Here is a 19,716-nt window from a genome sequence, read left to right as displayed (position 1 = left end):
AAAAAGAGAGAAACGATTATGAAAATGGTGAAGAGAACAAATAGAAGAGAGGAAATGAGGGAAGTAAAAAAATTGTGTCAGCTAGGTAAATGTAAATGTAAAGAGACTACAAAATTGCTTTTGACAAAACCTATAAAACGATACATTTTCTGATTGGCTAATTTGTTTTATGTGACTATTTGTTTAAAACCATTGTTGTTTAGATATTAATGTCTTTCAAATATGGTGGAGATATTTGAAAACCATTGTTGGAGTAGTTATTCGGAAAATGTTTAAACAAATATGTTATTCGGAAAATGTTTAAACAACAAAAATGTTAAAGAGACTTACTGAAAACCATGCCACCATTCCTCCTCAAGGTAAAATTTGAAAGATATTAATGACTATTAATTTCTTTAAAATGTCTTTCAAATTTTAGAATTCCGTCGAAGATATTTTAGTTCTAAAATTACACGAAAATAATGTTTAGGAATACCATTAGAGTTTGGTCTAACGGTTTCATTTTGAGCTAGTATTTTTTTGCGCGTCCGATATTTTATATACTCTCCGCCTACAACAACAATTAATGGAAGACAAACCATAAAATCTCTTTTGCTTTGCATACATAAATAGAGTGTGTAATGTATTACTTTAAGATTATCATTTTGTCAACTAACGTAGTAAATATTGGTATATATATTTATCTATGTAAATACTATATATATATATATATATTTTAAATAGGTAATCAACATAAAATCACACTTCAAATAAATAGCAATTGCTAGCAGTCTTTTGGGACTGTTCTCATAAATATATTAACACTCTTTTGGGCCTAGTAGCCCAGTTTATAATAGCTCGAATTGGATATCCCGACCCACTAGTATCCTTCACACTATCGCATCATGTTTACTTTTTTTTTGTCAATCTCGCATCATGTTTACTATATACATTAATCGAGTAATGAAATATAATCGATTTGACTAACTAAAATGCAAAATAGAAACATGATCAAAAGAAGAGGAACATTTCTTCATCATTAACGAAGCTACTTTAATCAACAATAAACAGATAGATCCCAAAAGTTTCTAAAGTACTTTACAAATGTTTTTAAAACCTCATCTATTATGGTTTATTTTTTCCTCTATCAAGAATCTCTTATAGAAGAAGAAGAAGATGCAGTGTGTTTCTTGGGAGTTGTTGTCAGCTAATAGCCAGGGATTTCACCTGGAACTGGAGCCAACTCGTTCTTACTGAATTTCTCCTCATCATAAAACGTTGCACGCACGGTCCTTCCTCCAAAGTATCTCCCATCGAGATCCACAAGGGCTTTAGTTGTTTCCTCGGGTCTTGAAAACTGAACAAAGATTCTGACTGCTTCGTGTACAGGGAAATCCTTTTCAGTGATCTCAAATATCAGTACACGAGTGACTGTACCGTATTTGCCACACTCGCCTCCTACCTCGTCTTCTAGCTCATCATCTACTTCTCCTGGCCCAACCTTTAGGTGGAGATAAAACAGGTGATCGGTCAATCAGAATTGCAGAGCCTAAATAAACGAGAAAAGAATCACAAGAGTAATGGCTCGCTATGCATTCACTCATACCAATAATTCTATGGTAATAGTAAAGAAACGTTTCATATAGAAAAAGATGTGAGAGCTATTACAGTATCCTAAAACCAATAAAATCTCCTTCAGTCACATGCCAACTCTCAGGTTTCATTTGTGAACTCTTTAGCATTTGGCAATCCTATCCTGAGAGCTCAAGTTAGGCTAGCCTCAAAAACCAAAAATCCCAAATGCCTATTAGACTGTTCGAGGGGGAAGATATTGTAACTTGTGCATCTAAAACGTTCTTTCCAATCTTAAATTTGTAACAACCTAGCAGTTCACTAGACTAACATAACATATGTAACATTATGATAAAGAAGCTCCACCAACAAAGAATTTTCATCACAAAAATGCCAAAGCTTTTAATTTCAGGATATCTTGCCAGAAAGAAGTATCACAAAGGCTCCAGTTATCCCGTGGCAGACCATTACTCAATTCCATTTACACACAGATATCTTTGTCTACAGTATGCCAATATGCCCTCATATTCAATCCCCAAAAAAAACAAGTATAGGTTTGGATTTATTCATTTAAGATGCTACCAGCAATTTGAAGTAAACATATCTAAACTAAGAACCACATCAAATGCTAGAATACAGCAAATATCATTCTCACCCAAAATCCTAGAAAACCGTTCTAAATCATAGTAGCAAAGTGTGTCCTTATACAAGAACACTAGAACAATGAGATTCTAAGCTAACTTTGGCACATCATACTGAATCAACTAGACTGTGGCGGCACGTCAAAATCTGAAGTCAAAGAATGCATACGTTCAAGAGGGTGTATTAAAGCAGCATACCATGTTTCTAAGAAGCAGAACCCTGGTTGGTTCACCATTGATATTAACACTCTTAACCTTCTTCTCCACAGACTTGTGTTCACTAGCATTCACAATCACACCAGCTCTACGATCAGTCTTCTTAGCCATCAACGGCGTAGTGATACCTTGCTCTGATTTCCCAAGCCCTTGTCCCTGTTTCCATCCCATCTTTGCCATCATCCTCTGAGCAGCTGTCATCTGCCCACCTGCTCCAACTCCTAACCCACTCGTCTCCGATTTCCCAATACTAAACCCGTCAACATTCCCAGGCGGAGGAGACGAAGATCTCCGCTTCCCACCACCGCTCATAGCTGCGCGTCTCTTCCACGCTTCCTCGCCTGAGATATTCAACCGAGTCGGATCACTGTTATCTCTCTCTCTCTCCTTCTCCCTCTCTTCCCTTTCCCTCTTATCTCTCTCCTCTTCCTCTTGCCTTCTCTTATCCAGCTCTCGCTTCATCTCAGCTTCCATAGCTTTCCTCTTCGTCTCCCTTTTATACTCCTCGTAATCGTTAGGTCTCGCTGGATCGTACTCTTCGATCACAGATGATGTCACACCGATCAATGCTGGCTGCGAAGATGCTGACTCTATCGCCGGAGTAATCAACGAAGGAGGAGGCTTGTAGGGTGACGACGACACGACAGGTTTGGGTTTGTTTGAAGGTCTTAGAATCGTTTGCGTCGGAGCAAAAGCCGGTGGTTTGCGAAGCGTAGGCGGAGCCATTTTGGTATTGCTTGACCAGACGGAGGAGGAGTTGCCGCTGGGTTTCTCATCATCGGACGGTGGTGGAAGGTCTCCGTATAACCCACCAAGCATTTTTTCCGCCGTCGGTGAAGTGAAATTTCCCCACTCTCAGCTCTTGATTTCACGGTTTGGTTTCAATTGGAAAGATCTGCTCAAAATTAGGGTTTTTAATTTTTCCGATCAAGTTGTTTTTTTTTAAAAATAATACCAAATAAATAAATAAAAAGCTTATTACTGTAAAAAAAAAAAAAAAAATTAAAACCGACTTTACAAAAAGAGAAATAAATAAATAAATATTTAGCAATCTCGTAGTGAATTGTTTCTGGGTTATTTACAAATCTTGCATTAGAAGCCAACGTTTGTAATTTGATCTGTGGGATAAACCCTAGGAAAGTCTTGTTTTTTTTTTTTTTTTTCCCCGTCTTCTTGCGTTTAATTCTTCAGGTACGATTTAATTCCAGATTTGGGTTTTATTTTTCTATGATCGAGAAACTTCGAGGAGCCACCAAATCTCCAGATTTTTTTGCATCTAGTTTTCTCTGCTTCTTCTTTACAAAAAAATAAAAATAAAAATCTACGCGACTTTGAAGCAAATTATTTTAGGGTTTTTTTCCTTAATCGAATTTTAAAGCTGGTGAATTGAATATATACGTATGATTGTTGTTTAAAGCCTTGATTTTGAGTGTTTGATTTCTCTAGTGGTGTGTTGAAATGGATAAAGGGTTTAATCTTTGGATTTGTTCTTTCTTTTTGCAGATATGGTTGTGATGAATCCCTCGTTGTGTGTTGGTACACAACCGCTTGTGTACCTCCCTCCTCCTCGCCTGAATCATTTTTCCAGTAATGGTATATGTCTCTACAATGTATTGTTCTACAAATTTCAACAGATATGTTGGGGTTCTTGTTTGCTTTTACTAGCACTTAGTTTATAATGGATTCCTTATTGAAATAATTGAAGAAACGAGAGTTGTTATTATTGATGTCTGAGAATTGAATCCTCACCTAGTGTCGTATCATTGATCCTTTCTTAGTCCGTTCTTCTAATTTTGAATGAAGTCTAAAGCTCTTGTTCTACTCGTCCTCTGTGACACAGGAAACTTTCATAGGCGTTATCCTACAACAGTTTCTATGCAACGCCAACCGTGGAGCCAGAGAAAATTTCCTTCTGTCCACGCAGTTGGAACGCGTGCAGTGCAACCTGTTGTCGTCTCTAAGAAGAAAAGATCTGTCTTTATATGTAACTCTGCGCTGGTATGTTCTCTTTGTTTTGTTACTTGTGAGTTAGTTCCATCTCTTTGCTTTTACTGTTTCTATCTTAAGTTCCTGTGTTTGAACTCTTTAGCTGTTGGGATAACTTATTGATTTGCATGTCATCATACACCATTTTGCTTTTTTGATGAAAAGAAGATCCTTTTGCTCTTGTGGTCAATAGTTTATTTCTCCGGTATTATGTTACTAGGTGTCTCTTAATAGCTAGCTGTTTACGTATTCTGATTGATTTTGCTGCAGAATTCAAAATGCAGTCAAGGGCAAACACAGACAGTTACACGGCAATCACCAACGATCACACAAGCTCCTACTCATGGTAAATCATTGCATCCTTCTCCTTGTTAACTGTATTGATGTGCGTTTTCATGTTGAGGAAACTATTTTGTGTTTCAAGTAAACAAGAATGGCTTTAAACTATATGATCTCTTACGAGTCTAGCAAATATTGAACTGTTTTTTAGAATTCATATTGTGGCTTGCTATGGTTCTTATTCTAGTTCCTAAAACCAAGATGGACTGGTCTGTTCTAGTTGGTATCTTCAGAACTTAATTTTTTAGCATTTGCGTAAATATCAGGAAAAGAGAAATCCCCAAAGCTTGATGACGGTGGAAATGGGTTCCCGCCTCGGGATGATGGCGGTGGTGGTGGTGGCGGAGGTGGTGGTGGGAGCTCTTCAGGTGGATTCTTCCTTTTCGGGTTTCTTTTGTTCATGGGATACTTGAAAGATTTGGAGGGCGAACATGAAAACAACCATTAAAGGGGTGTGGGGAAAACATGAATGCAGAACAGACAATTCCTAAGACAAGTATTCTCCAAGAGAAATCGTGTATCTGAGACGATAGATTCTAGTACTAGCAATAGGCACAGATCTTATGTTTTCTCAGTTGTGTTATGAATCAGATTCTTGTTCCTTGACACAGACAAAGCTCATCTTACACAAATGTTCGAACTATGCAACCATTAATGACTTAAAAATTTACTCTTCTTTTGTTTAAAAGTTTGCCATCAGACTATTCTTTTTTGGGAGATGCAGAGAAATCACAAATGAGTGACTTAAAAATTTACTCTTCTTCTTTTGTTTAAAAGTTTGCAAGACTTGCGAAATGTTCATTACCGGCAATTGCAAAAGAGACGCCACTTAAAAAACAATTTGACTCACTTGCCTATTGAATGTGATCAAGTCATCATTTTATTATCTTAGAAGATTTGTATATTATATAGCGAAAGTAATTGATTTGTGTTATGTATAAACTATTCGTATCACACACCGAAGAGATAGAATAGAATTGATAACTGCAAAACAGTTACTTATGTATGTGTGTGTCTCCACATTGGGTTGTCTTCTAGAGACGTGTCCCTTAGTCAAAGTGTGTCATGTAAACCTATAAATACAGTTTATATATCTGATAAAAGAGTGTGGTTTTACATTGAGTGTAAAACTAAGTACAGAGAGAGAGACAAAAACAGAGTAAAATCTGTGTTGTCCAATCCTCAACAACTTTGAGAATTCAAAGTAGTCTTACATTGCCGTCCTTCGTCGGCGGGTAATGCAGGCTACGGCTGATCTTCATCGGTTGTGCCGGATTTGGCATATGATAAGTTTGTGCCTGATTTTGCGTAAGATAAGGTTGGTATGCTTGCTGGAACATGATACCTGGTTGCTGCTGCATCAATTGTAGTTGTTGTTGCCGCTGCATCATTTGTAGTTGTTGTTGTTGCTGCATCATTTGTAGGTGGTGTGGTTGCATCGTTTGAGGATATGGCAGCATCGGTTGCGGAGGCCGAAACTGCGGAGCACCATACTCAAACTTTGATGGGACACGCCAGTTTCGGTTTCGCATTGGTAAAGGCTGTACAACCTTTGATTTACTGGTTAAACAGCATAGAAAAGAACGTATTTTTTGTAGCAATGTCTTCTTCTTCGGCTGCTTCATCTTCCCTTGGAATTCACGTTCCATGGGTTTAGGATCATAATATGAACTAGCAGAGTCAGAAGAAGAAGAAGAAGTTTCATCTTCATCGTCGCTCTTTACATCATCATCTTCAATCTGGTACTTAACTGAGAAGAGCTCTGTTTCTTTGCCACATTTATTAAGTTTACGAACTAGAGCCATAGGCTCTACGTCACCTGTGACTGTCATGAGCCCTTTTTCGCTGTCGTACTCCACTTCGTTTACACCTGTTTTCATTGGAAACAAAAGTATTAAGAATCATCTCATGTTATAAGACTTATATATGAATCAAGAAGTACTTCAAAAGTAAGTTGGACTTTTTCTTATTACCAGATAAACTCTTCAACTTGATGCGTGCTTTTTTTTGGCAACCGGTGCAACACTTTAGATCGACTCTTAGTATGCAAGTCTGCAAAATTTACACAAGCTAATCATTAGCAACTGAAGAGAGAGAGAGAGAGGGTGATAGATAGATATAATATAGATAGACTGAGACTTGAGAGATTGAGAGAGAGAAGAGGAAATACTCCGACGGATTGGTTTGGGTCCGCCATTGTGAAGGAAGCTTGGTGAAAAGAAGAAGAAGAAAACCCTAAACTGAAACTCAATAGAGAAAAATAAGATCTGTACAATAGGCACCGTAAAATCATTTTTAGACAAGGGAGAATCCATAAACTTTCCATAATTAACGAATTTAACATTAACAAGTTAAGGTAATGATACATTTATTTTCTTTGATAATGTCGGTTTCCATATTCGAAGAATCTGCCAATTTCAAGACCTGCCTTCTCCATATTTTTACCAAGTGAAAGCTCAGAGTCGGAGGATAAATTATATTTATGAGTTCTCATTCTTACATCATTTGAACTCAAGCTAACGACAAAAGTTCGTTTAGTGACTTGATGATACCATTTAACAGGAACGGGAAATGGGAAATTCGCAAAGTGACTTAGTCGGGAAAGTTGATAGGCAAAAAGATGAAAGTATCATATCTGTTGCGGCACGGGAGCAACAACTTTACAACACACTTGATCTTGATGTGTCTAGGAGGTAAAAAAACTCAAACTAATAAGTATGAAAAAGCTTGTAACAATTTTTTTAGGTCGACAATAATGTTTTGAATAATAGAGACCGGATTTAGAAATGTTACAATGAAGAGTAAAAACAACAAACAAGGAAAAGAAAAAAATAATATAATAAATTGTACCCAAAACAGACTAAGGCCTCAACCAAAAGCATCAGCAGGAACTTGTTTTGCTAGTTAAAGAGACCCGGTTGTGTAAAGCCCTTAACGCAAGCTACACCTTCTCGGGTTCCTTCACAGCTTCTTTGGTTTCTTTGACATCTGCTGCAACCTCTGTTTCTTTCGTTTCCTGGGGGCTTTTAAGTTCAGAGCATTCAGCATCCGCATGCGTTCCAGCAGGACCGAGATCTCTCAAGTTCTCGGTTATTGCAGTACCACTTGCTTTTGCTGAGCTCTCAGTGTGTTCCACATCACTAGCTTTCGGTGAGCTCTCAGTGGGTTCAACACCACTCCCATCTGGCAACTTCTCTTTGGTTTCATTGCCCGATGCACCTGGTGAATCCTCAGCACTTTTGTTATCAGTATCATCGCCATTGTCCTCTTTTTCAATTTGAACATCACCATTGGACAATATAGTAGCTTCATCTGGGTTGGAAGAAGGCGAAGTGGACTCAGAGGTCTCTCTCCATTCAACCCAAGCAGGTGACTTTTCGGGTTCTGGTTCACTAGGGTTTTCAGAAGGATGCTTTGATGTAGGATCCTCTGTTTCCATATCAACAGATGGGGAAGAGGCTGCAGTGTCGTTGAATTCATCGCCTTCACCTATGACGACATCACCATCCTCACCATCTCCATCAGCATTGGGTGAAGGGGACGCAATTGAGCTCACTGAGCGCTCATTCGCAGCTTTATCATCATCAAATGCAAACCAGTTTGAATTTGTGAAGAGAGAATCACTACAACGACACCATGTTATATTTCGTAAGTTAAGGGATCGCATCAACCATATATGAATATGATGCGAATCGATGGTTTAATTTCTACCAGAAAAGAAAAGTTGAACTCGTTACCTCTCCTGATCATCTCCAAGACGCAAGGAAGATATGACGACTTCTGCAGATTCATCATCAAAGTAGACATCCTGCAACATAGACATAATAAGAGGTTTTAAACATATCACTAGAAGTTTCATCATATTGGGTGGCTTAGACAAACAGGCACATGAGTCGTAACACAAATTTGGGCGAGTTTTCAGCAAAAAAATAGCATAGAAAGGAGGAAAGGAAAGAAGTTAAAAACTTCTTCCTACTTGTTCCAAAACGAAAGTCATGTTTTAATTCCAAAAGATAAGGAAAAGACTAAATATACCTCATCATCGCGTTCCATAGAGCCTTGGGCCTGCAGTGGAATAATAAAAATGTAAATGGTAGAACCAGTGTATTATGAGGAAAGTAATGCAATGAAAATCAAAAGCTCATGCATAATCCAAGCTACTTCCAGGCTAATTAACTATGATAAAGGAAGAGAAGACGGTTGGAACCCCATGCTAACTAAGCAGAATGATTGAAGAAGATGTGATGGTTTAACTATCCATCAAATACAGAGATTTGTAACTACATTTCAGGAACTATAACAGGAATACAGGTCAACATAAATTATAATAAATAACTAAACAATCCTGAATCGATTCCCTCCTTTGGCTCGAAAGTCAATACCCATGACCTTTCAAGGCTTAATGAAACATGCGGCTAATATCTTTGATAAAAATAATTTTTTTTATAGAAAAGATCAAAAGTAGCAGCTATGGCAACTGGCAAGGCAAAACGAGAACATCACCTCATCCATGTCATCGTTGCTGTAAATTCCATATCGAAAGGCCTGGCTCAAATTGTTTGCTAGGGCTGCCACATCATAATCTCTATCGTGGTAATCATCATCATCACTGTCTCTACTACGATCATGGAGTGAAGTTGGCCTCCTGTTAAGCAAAAGAATATCAGTAAAAAGAATTATCCATTTACTACACCACCTACCATCACTACAGCCTTCTCATGTATAACATTTATCAACCCCTAAAGAAATTCCCAAATGCAAGCTCTTATTGCCACCTAGTGGAATGTGCAACTTATCATATATCTTGATTGCTATTAAAGCAAAAGCAAATTACACAAATGTGACAAACTTTTGTAAGAGAATCACTATTTTCAGTATGAACTGGCTTTGGTAATAATTTGAGAACAGAAGCCGGTGTCATAAGTTTCTTTGCCTCTTAAGAAACTCCGTATAAGAGAAAAAAATACATACCCGCAGGCCCAAGAGTACACATTTTCCAATGTATTACGCTTTGACAAGACATCTGTCTGCCAGTCCACCCATTTGCTATTTTCCTGGTAAAGAACGTAGCAGAAAAAATCAACAAGATATGAAGAGTTTGATACTAAAGACCAGACCCTACAAGACTAGAATCCCTCTCAATCTTTCACATGCAAACAAGCTATAAAGGAAACATCTCTGGGAGAAATAAAAAAGGAGTAATGCGCTGATCATTTTTTTTTACCATCTGATCTTCTATAAATTCTTACAGAAAGTGTAAGGAAATATCATACTCTCATCCAAAACTCGAGAAAACTACGAATAGCAACTATATATAAGCATATTGAATATTTTCAAGCCCAGTCAATAATTTAGTTCTGCTTCATATCTGCATGAGTACATGAATGGGTAGCAAGCCACTAAAAAAGAATAAATCCCACTAGAGAGATTGTGGTTTACCTGCAAATGAGACTGAATTTCGACATTACTATTAGCTAACTGAAGAAGTTTGTTCGAGATACGAGTCAAATGACCAATATTTCCAGTCCTGAGTGGCTTTCTAGCCTCTGCAGGGACAGTAGGCTGAAGCTGAGACATCATATATAAACCACGTTAGTAACCACTGATGCCAACCCCAGATATTATCAATCAAGTTTCTTCACCTTATCAGAATCACTAGCAGTTAATGTTGAGTCCTTTTCCGCCTTTAGTATACTCCCAATAAGATTGCACTCACTGAGAAGATGGTCAACAAGTTGAGAGGTTTTGCTCTCTAAACATGAGAGAATTACATTCTCTACATGGTGATGCAGAAAATTGTTGTAGGGATACCTGAGACACAATTGCATCACAAATTAGCATGGCAGTCTGCATATCATCAACTAAAATCATGAAGTTCCCCACTTACTCGAAGAACAAGTCCAACACTCTTTTCACCGCCCCAAGTCGAATTACTTCATTTTCTGCTGCTTCACTACCGACGGTGAGTAAGACTGAAATAAACTCTACAATCTAGGAAAACGAAAATTTAAATTATAAACCATTATAACAGTGAAAGATACATTATAACTAGAAAACAAATCATACAAATGAGGATAAGAAATACCTTTAATCTATGTTTTCCAAGAGGTGGTTGTAACTTGCCATACGTTGTTAACAGAATACCCTCAGCAGATGAAACATTCAAAAGCTTAAGTAAATCACCTGCACAGTAGAGAAGCATATTACATATGATACATAGCAGCCAAGAGACTAGTTAACATTGCAAACCACGCAATAAAGCAAAAAGACCTATAAAAGTTGAGAAAGCAAAATGCTATAATGATATTCTTGTACCTCAATGAGAGTCTCTACAAAATTAGAAAAAAAAAAAATACAGTTTCACCAGTTTTCATACCAACAAGTGTGCATAGAATATCTGGTTGTAGGTTCCGAAATCCCACAAAAAAGGCCCAATATTCTTCCTTCCCAACCACATCTCTCACAATAGGGAATATGGTATTCAAGAAGTCAAACAACCACATATGAACATATAATAACCATACTATATTTGCTCACCTAGGCTTCCAAGCATTCCCTCCACTGTCTCAGGATTAGTTGCTATGCTTCCATGGGTTAGTTGACGACCGTATATATGATAAGTCCCCATTGTAAACCTCTTAGGATCCAGCAAAGATATGCATACAGACAATGAATTAACGAGAACAGACTTGGGCCGTGAATCTTCTAAAGTATGTTTCAACAACCTTCCAGTGCAACTGCATAAAATTTTACAGGGAATAAGTTGATTACTTAGAAATTTTCAACAATATCAACGAGTGAATGAAAACAATAGCCAAAGCTGAGAAAAATCTACCTGGGGCTGGAAAGTTTTGTAGCAAGACCAGGGGGTGCGTATCTTGCTACAGTACAAAGAATTTCAGCTGCATTGGCATGTACTTCGGGAGACTCCTACAAAAGTATAACACAAATCTCTGAGATATCAGTAGATAGCATCATAGCAATGCCTGGGATGATAGAATAAAATCTGAAGTAAAGAAGGAAAGCCCTAAGACTAGACATATTGAAAAAAAAAAGTAATCCCATGCAACTGAATGGAACTTACCGAGGAGCCAAACTTATCCACAATCATCTCTAGAACATCTGTATCTTCCACCCACTGCATTGCACTTGTGTAGTTTGAATATAGGTGCTCATCAGTACCAACCAGACGTTTTAAAACCTGAACACCAAGTAATAAGTAAGAGTCTAGGAAACAAGCAATTGAAAGAAAATCTAATGTTTATAACCTCTCGGTATCTCCTACAAGTATTATAACCTTCATTGTTTACAGGCAATAATAATTAATAAAGTCCCTGGTGTAACAGACTAACAATAATAGCTAAACAACAATACGCACCATGAGACAATGATGCGAGCAATATCATAAATTTTCCTATTGTTCTCATCATTATTGCTGGGTCTATTACTATTGTTACGGTAAAAAGATTCATAAATTCTTTAAAGGAGAGGAAAAAATGACATTTTTTTCAACTATTCAGCTCAAGTAGATGTGTAATAAACGTAGAGCAAAAACCAGGAGTTCTAAAAAAAAACCAACCTCCATTATAGATGTAGTACCAATCAAATCAACAAGCTGCTTCAGTATGTCTTGATGATCCTGGTAGCACAACAAAGCCAAGATTAACCATACTGTGAATTAATCTTCAGATGGTTAAGTGGTGTTTAAAGCATTGTGAACTTGTGTACCCGTTATCAAAAACTTTTCAGCAGGGTTCGACTAAATATAGTTGATTAGTAAAAATCTTTTACAATGATTAAACAGACAAACAGATCTTCATCAAAATCTCCGACTATTTAAGACCATTATCTCAAGTTACACAGAAGGTTCAAATTATACAAGAAAGCAGCTAGCTAATGGTTCAATACTCTCAACAAAGATAAGGAAAATACTAATTCTAGCTAAGTTCAATTCATTCTTATAAGGAAAACTTAATCTGGGAAACAAAATCAACTTACTTTTATAAATTGCATGAAAGGAATCGTCTTCCGCACCAGCAAACAAATGACAACCTGGTAAGAGAAAAAGTAAGAGAGCACATGTTGAGGAAACTCTATGGAGCCCTATAAGAGCATGGGAAAGTTCTCAATGAGTTTTCTGAATTAAAAATTGTTGAATGCTGAATACCTTGCTGAAGTACCCGGCAAGCAATGAGTTATGGGTTTCTTTAGCTTCCAAAAACGAAAACAGCAATAACATCAACTGAAAAGAAGGAGATCATGAGAGGTAAGAAAGCCTAGATCCTTAACCATTTAACGAAGTTTTAATATAGGAGAAAGTAATGTCTACCTCCTCATCCTCTACTAGTGTTTTCAGTATCATTTCAATCTCACACGTAAATATTTCACAGGCAATGAAAGGAAACCTACAACATAAAAGAATATCAATTTTTAATTCATCAAACACAATCAGAAGGAAAACAATAAACAATTTCGACTTTTTAATTTTCGATTGATTCTTTTTGGATCATTTATCCAATACTTACTTGAAAGTTCGCTTCTTTTCAACATCCTCGAGAGGCTCCTCTATTATGTACCTAATAAGTTGTTCCACTTGCACTCTTTCTCTCAAGCTGAAATAAGAAAATCCAATAGTCAAGAATGAGTGGGCATTGCCAGTGAAAGCGAATATAATTTAAGAAATGAATTTTGAAAATCATTTGATGCGGAAAATGGCATGTCGCAAAATAGTGTTTGAAAGTAGAAATGTTTTTAGTTGTTGTATATTTAATTAGCAAAGCTTTGGAGGTGAACATCAAAATAAGTGACAGCATTTCCAAGCAATATATTCAACACCCAAAGCCAATGCATTGTCAATTCTAACCTCTACATATGGACAATTGCATTTCTTTTCCTCTCCCAAAAACGGTCATTAAGCATGAAGCATGAAATAGAAAGAAAAAAATGTGGTTACAGAGCATACAAATTCAAGAGTTTTCCGTTCAGGGCTTTGCATTCTTGAATAATCTCATCCTCGTCAAGAAGTTCCTCTAATGTGAAACTATCTTTGTCCAAAATTGCTTCAACCTGCAAAAGAAATCACAAAGCACGAAGACTATGAATAGCGAGCAGCCAGATTCATACAATATGAATAAAAGTCCCACTAGATGAGACAAAAAAGTTACATAAAACTCCACAGAACTATCCCCTTGGAAACGCCAGTATCTCCCTCCTCATCCTCTACTAGTGTTTTCAGTATCATTTCAATTACCCCACCTATGCATTTTTTGATGTCCATTTGAAGGATAAAAGGTCATCACTACAACTACTAAACAATCTGATGACAATTATCAGGGGGAGACTTTCATCGTTCAAAAATATTCTCTAATCACATCGACAAGATTTTCTCTTCACTCTACATTTCACATCCATTGTACAAAACTAGTGTAGGAAATGCAGACTACCAGCAAGACAGTGCTTAAATATCATCAAGAATAAGAAATACAAAGACACTTCTATTACTTCTAAGCCAATAATAAATCAAAACACACAAATCCCTTCACCTCCCTGCAACATATTCGTCTAAAGAAAGAGAGGAAGCTACCAATTACCACAGAAATGAAAACTCAATACATCCGTCCACAACTCCCCAAAAAGCGTTAAATCCATCAACAAGAAAACAAACAGCGAAAACTCTTCTCGTGCCTGATTATTCTCCCACATAAATTACACACACGATCGTTTATAAAAAAAAATTAGGTCAGGGAGAAGAAGAAAAACTCACGGCAGACGCCGTTGATAATCCCGCCATTCGCCAGAACATCTTTGCAGCAACTCAAGAAAACGTCGAAATTGCCTCCGTCCACAGATTCGGAATCTTCGAAACCCTAAGGGCAAATTTTGCCCCGGAAATAAAAAAGGAGAAAGAGTCGATTGGGTAACAAGTAATTCGAAACCCTAGAATCTGTAATCGCTATGCCAAGGAAAAAAAATTCGAATCTGAGATCGAAAGGGAGATGAGCGACGAAGAGAACCTTCAATTGCGGGGGAGGGGTAGTGCTTAGAGATAGATAGAAGAAGGAAAGGAAAAACAAAAAACAAAATATTTATTATTTAAAAAAGCCCCAAAATTAATGTATTTTTGCTATTTACGTCCAAAAGTAGTGTGGTCTATATTCAACATCAACATGCTGGTTAGTTGTGACTTGTGAGAGAAAAATATTTATTATACACCCAAATCTGTGTTATAAACAGACCACATTACTATGTTGACAATATAGTACTAGTAAAAAACAGACCACATTTATTGGATTTTTTCTTCTTTCCTAACAGTGTTTTTGTGGATTAAATTGGGGTGAATTAGGTGAATAACCAAAAAAAAAAATAACAAATAATATAGCCATTAATTTGAAAAAATTAGAAATTTAAGAGTAAGGATAGAGCAAATTATCTTTTTAGGTTTTATGATTTAGGGATAGTGGTGGATGAGGTGGACGGTGGTGGTGCTAGACGGTGGCCCGGTGGTGGTCCGACGAGGCTCGGCGGTAGTACGGCGGTGGTCCGGCGATGGTCAGGCGGTGGTCCGGCGATGGTCAGGCGGTGGTCCGACAGTCGGAGTTGGTGTGATGGTAATAAAAAGTGGTTGTTAGGAAGTAGGGGGTGTGGTTTGTGCTTTGTGGTGGAAGAAGTTAGTATAGTAGGGATAAATATGTATATATTGTATATTATATAGAGAATATAGTAGATTTGTGCTTAGAGTAGTCAGTTAGTTAATTTTGGGTTTTTTTAAAGTCATTCTTGCCAATTACCCATTAAATTGTTGGTAAAATGTTTTTCATAGGAGACCATTAAATCAAGAGAGTTTAAGGGAGGTGTATTGGAACAAAAATTTTAAGAGGATTTTGTGGAGTTTGTATGTTTTGGTGTTTTGAGAGATTTGAGTAGAGTTTTAGGATATTTAAGTAGATTTGTTAGATTTTTCATCTAAATGATTGTTGATTAGGTGAGATTTACGGGAGTGATTTAGGAAGATTTTGGGTGATTGTGAGAATTTTTTTTTAGAATTAAAAAATGTTTTTTTTTTTTAGAATTTTTTTGTAGCACTCTGGATGGCTTCAACATTATCGACATTGTAGAAAGAAACTTAACCAAGAACTAACAGAGAATAGTAAGAGCTCAACAACTTCTACATTCGACAATGTTGTGGTTATAGAACATCATACATACAAACAAAATACCTTCATCCTAAATACAACTATACAAGCATAACCTAGAAATATTACAAAACTAAATCCAAAGTGAGAGCTAGAGAGCTTATAATTTCAGCACTTCATGTTTAACGTCATTCGTGAATCAATTTCCTCAACCAATATTGATATATCCTTACACAAGTAGAAGTCCATCTGAATAATCCATATCAAATATCAAACATAACTAAAGAGTAGAAAGAATTGGAGAAGAGAAGTTTGAACCTGAGGGAGAACAAAACTGGGTTTCTCTTCAGTTCCTTTTTGTTTTTGTTCGATGGATCAAGCGAGAGAGAGAGAGACGAGGAGGAAGAGAGAAGAGAAAGCTAAAGAGGTCTACCGCTCGTGGGTTATCTCTCACGATGCAGTTTTTTTTGTAGGCATTTTTCTTTGTTTTGTTTTGTTTTTAATTCCTTCAAATACCACCTCTCGTGGTGTGATTTTTTTTGTTTGTATTTTCCAACTACAAAAGTATCCAAAATCACTCAAAATCCAGAACGTTATTGAGTCGCTTGAGGCTTTGTGAAGCTTTCTTGTGGTCTGGGATTGAGTTTTGATGGTGTAGGAACGGAGATCCGGCGAGAAGCTTTGGGAAAAAAACTAAGCTCGACATGTGCGTCGATCGATGCACTTTGTGTGTCGGTCGATGCAATGCGAGTACGGTGCGATTTGACCTAGAAGTGTTGGTCGATGCTATGTGGAGGTGTCGGTCGATGCAATTAGGGATTTCGTGCAATTTCGAGCATGCATCGGTCGATGCAGTGTTAGTGTGAGTCGATGCAGGTGAACCTTGCATCGGTCGATGCAAGCTTGCGTCAGTTGATGCAACCCCAATTGGTGTCGGTCGATGCAGATGTCCTGGTTTGTTGTTTGTTTGTTGATTGTTGTTTAATGGTTAGAGTTATCTCAATTGCGTGTGTGTATAGCCCAATAGATGAGAGGATTACCTCATTGAGTGTTTATAAATACTCATGCATCTCAATTTGTGTTTGTGGTGCAGGTAAAGGCAAAGTGTGATCGTAGAATCAAGGCAATAAAGAGGAGGATGTTCTAGTGGCTCGATTGGTTGTTGTCTGGCTTCTGTTAGGTTACTAGAAATGAGTCCCTAGAATGTTGCTTAGGATTGCTAGTTCTTCGATTCATCATGTTTAGATTATTGGTTAATTGTTATGTTTTAATAATGGTTATTGGGTTATTGGTTATTTATTGCTTTAATGGTATTGTTTATGTTATCCATTGTTGTGTGATTGTGGTTACGTGGTTAGTGGGTGTGGGACCACTAGTTTAGGTTATTATTATTATTATTAAAAAAACGGGTCGAGTTGTTTCAATATGTCACTATAATATGAAAAAATTTCAAGAAATAAGATTTCTTGCTATAACACGGGTTGAAATTTCAAGAAATATGATATTTCGGATTAAATTAAAGTTCAGAATAATGTTGTTTGGTAGGATTTCTCGGTCAATATGATTTTGACACACATACGTTACATATTTGGTCCTAAAATTAATATGCAGTAAACTACGGGTTAAGTCATAGAATTAACAATCAAAATAAAATTTATAATTTTAAACACTAAACAAATCAAATAAAATTAACAAACAATTTTTTTTATCACAGAACTTGACCCGCATAATCTAGATCTACTATAATAGATTTTACAAAATAAGTGTTATTTTTAAAAGTTATATTCATTATATGATTTCATGACATAGTGTTCCATCCCAACAAACACTTTTAAAACAAATAAAATAATGACATATATGATGTTTTAAATAAAGTTCCAAAATAAACAAAAGGAATAACTATATAATTCATTTAAATNTTTGGGAAAAAAACTAAGCTCGACATGTGCGTCGATCGATGCACTTTGTGTGTCGGTCGATGCAATGCGAGTACGGTGCGATTTGACCTAGAAGTGTTGGTCGATGCTATGTGGAGGTGTCGGTCGATGCAATTAGGGATTTCGTGCAATTTCGAGCATGCATCGGTCGATGCAGTGTTAGTGTGAGTCGATGCAGGTGAACCTTGCATCGGTCGATGCAAGCTTGCGTCAGTTGATGCAACCCCAATTGGTGTCGGTCGATGCAGATGTCCTGGTTTGTTGTTTGTTTGTTGATTGTTGTTTAATGGTTAGAGTTATCTCAATTGCGTGTGTGTATAGCCCAATAGATGAGAGGATTACCTCATTGAGTGTTTATAAATACTCATGCATCTCAATTTGTGTTTGTGGTGCAGGTAAAGGCAAAGTGTGATCGTAGAATCAAGGCAATAAAGAGGAGGATGTTCTAGTGGCTCGATTGGTTGTTGTCTGGCTTCTGTTAGGTTACTAGAAATGAGTCCCTAGAATGTTGCTTAGGATTGCTAGTTCTTCGATTCATCATGTTTAGATTATTGGTTAATTGTTATGTTTTAATAATGGTTATTGGGTTATTGGTTATTTATTGCTTTAATGGTATTGTTTATGTTATCCATTGTTGTGTGATTGTGGTTACGTGGTTAGTGGGTGTGGGACCACTAGTTTAGGTTATTATTATTATTATTAAAAAAACGGGTCGAGTTGTTTCAATATGTCACTATAATATGAAAAAATTTCAAGAAATAAGATTTCTTGCTATAACACGGGTTGAAATTTCAAGAAATATGATATTTCGGATTAAATTAAAGTTCAGAATAATGTTGTTTGGTAGGATTTCTCGGTCAATATGATTTTGACACACATACGTTACATATTTGGTCCTAAAATTAATATGCAGTAAACTACGGGTTAAGTCATAGAATTAACAATCAAAATAAAATTTATAATTTTAAACACTAAACAAATCAAATAAAATTAACAAACAATTTTTTTTATCACAGAACTTGACCCGCATAATCTAGATCTACTATAATAGATTTTACAAAATAAGTGTTATTTTTAAAAGTTATATTCATTATATGATTTCATGACATAGTGTTCCATCCCAACAAACACTTTTAAAACAAATAAAATAATGACATATATGATGTTTTAAATAAAGTTCCAAAATAAACAAAAGGAATAACTATATAATTCATTTAAATTTTTTCAAAAATAAAAAACTTATTAAACATTTAATTTAAATATTAAAAAGTAAACAACCAAAATGTATCAAAATATTTTTAAAACTTATAAATATCTTAAACTATTTTTGTTAAATACATTTGGTCGCAAATGCTCGCGGGTAATTCGCATATCTATGTTACTTTATGTTTATATTAGAAAATTTACTTATGTTTCGTATCGTTGAAGATTAATATTTATTTTGATTATTTTTTTTCATTCACAGTTGGAATCGTTTTTAGTATCATAATTAATTTACCTTTTGATTTGTTAAATTAAGTAAACTTTTTTAAAAATATATAGATTTAGCCACAAAGGAGTGTAGGTTATTCTTATTGGGAAAAATGCCAAAAAAAACTCGAAATTATTTTTATTTGGACGTTTAATACCTAATTATTTTGGATTGAAATAAAAATACACCAAATAATAAAATGTGTCATTTAAAACCTAAAATAATTAGTGTTGTTATTTTCATACTTACGATTTTTCGACAAAATCAAAATTTTAATTTTATTTCGGTTATCTAATTAACTTTTAATATAAAAATTCTTGATTTTCTACTAACCATACCATATCTAAAAAAAAATGAAACAAACGGCTGAGATGTAATACTCAGCCTGTATATACCTATGCCTTATGCTATAATACTCTTACTCATCATCCGTCATCCCTAAT

At 36.0% G+C, this 19,716-nt stretch overlaps 4 protein-coding genes across 8 annotated transcripts; 1 reads left to right on the top strand and 3 right to left on the bottom strand.

Moving 5' to 3' along the window:
- LOC104741648 (DNA-damage-repair/toleration protein DRT111, chloroplastic-like) lies at positions 991-3,334 on the bottom strand. The gene is made up of 2 exons (XM_010462543.1): positions 2,391-3,334; positions 991-1,480 (listed from the first exon to the last, which is right to left on the bottom strand). Exons 1-2 carry the CDS (start codon positions 3,225-3,227, stop codon positions 1,187-1,189), a joined length of 1,131 nt encoding a protein of 376 aa, XP_010460845.1. The 5' UTR covers positions 3,228-3,334; the 3' UTR covers positions 991-1,186.
- On the top strand, positions 3,463-5,421 carry LOC104741647. Of its 3 annotated transcripts, none has more exons than XM_010462541.2 (5): positions 3,463-3,544; positions 3,912-4,001; positions 4,249-4,406; positions 4,665-4,740; positions 5,000-5,421. In XM_010462541.2, the coding sequence occupies exons 2-5, from the start codon at positions 3,914-3,916 to the stop codon at positions 5,179-5,181; spliced, it is 504 nt and encodes a 167-aa protein (XP_010460843.1). In that variant the 5' UTR covers positions 3,463-3,544; positions 3,912-3,913; the 3' UTR covers positions 5,182-5,421. The 3 variants fall into 3 exon arrangements, with proteins under 3 accessions (XP_010460843.1, XP_010460842.1, XP_010460844.1); XM_010462540.2 differs by having other exon boundaries at positions 3,465-3,599; XM_010462542.2 differs by lacking the exon at positions 3,463-3,544 and adding an exon at positions 3,714-3,806.
- On the bottom strand, positions 5,867-6,930 carry LOC104741646. The gene is made up of 3 exons (XM_010462539.1): positions 6,904-6,930; positions 6,707-6,785; positions 5,867-6,603 (listed from the first exon to the last, which is right to left on the bottom strand). Exons 1-3 carry the CDS (start codon positions 6,928-6,930, stop codon positions 5,933-5,935), a joined length of 777 nt encoding a protein of 258 aa, XP_010460841.1. The 3' UTR covers positions 5,867-5,932.
- Positions 7,428-14,832, bottom strand: LOC104741645 (serine/threonine-protein phosphatase 6 regulatory subunit 3). Of its 3 annotated transcripts, none has more exons than XM_010462538.2 (20): positions 14,747-14,832; positions 14,497-14,599; positions 13,696-13,799; positions 13,259-13,345; positions 13,063-13,138; positions 12,901-12,975; positions 12,732-12,785; positions 12,313-12,372; positions 11,818-11,934; positions 11,569-11,663; positions 11,271-11,470; positions 10,819-10,916; positions 10,621-10,724; positions 10,376-10,544; positions 10,173-10,301; positions 9,705-9,787; positions 9,237-9,378; positions 8,769-8,798; positions 8,471-8,541; positions 7,428-8,356 (listed from the first exon to the last, which is right to left on the bottom strand). In XM_010462538.2, the coding sequence occupies exons 2-20, from the start codon at positions 14,533-14,535 to the stop codon at positions 7,675-7,677; spliced, it is 2,415 nt and encodes an 804-aa protein (XP_010460840.1). In that variant the 5' UTR covers positions 14,536-14,599; positions 14,747-14,832; the 3' UTR covers positions 7,428-7,674. The 3 variants fall into 3 exon arrangements, with proteins under 3 accessions (XP_010460840.1, XP_019091836.1, XP_010460839.1); XM_019236291.1 differs by adding an exon at positions 14,324-14,417 and having other exon boundaries at positions 14,497-14,791; XM_010462537.2 differs by having other exon boundaries at positions 14,497-14,791.

This window comes from Camelina sativa, chromosome 14 (genome assembly GCF_000633955.1).
Source record: "Camelina sativa cultivar DH55 chromosome 14, Cs, whole genome shotgun sequence".
NCBI lineage: Eukaryota > Viridiplantae > Streptophyta > Magnoliopsida > Brassicales > Brassicaceae > Camelina > Camelina sativa.
This window is presented reverse-complemented; position numbering and strand designations above follow the sequence as displayed.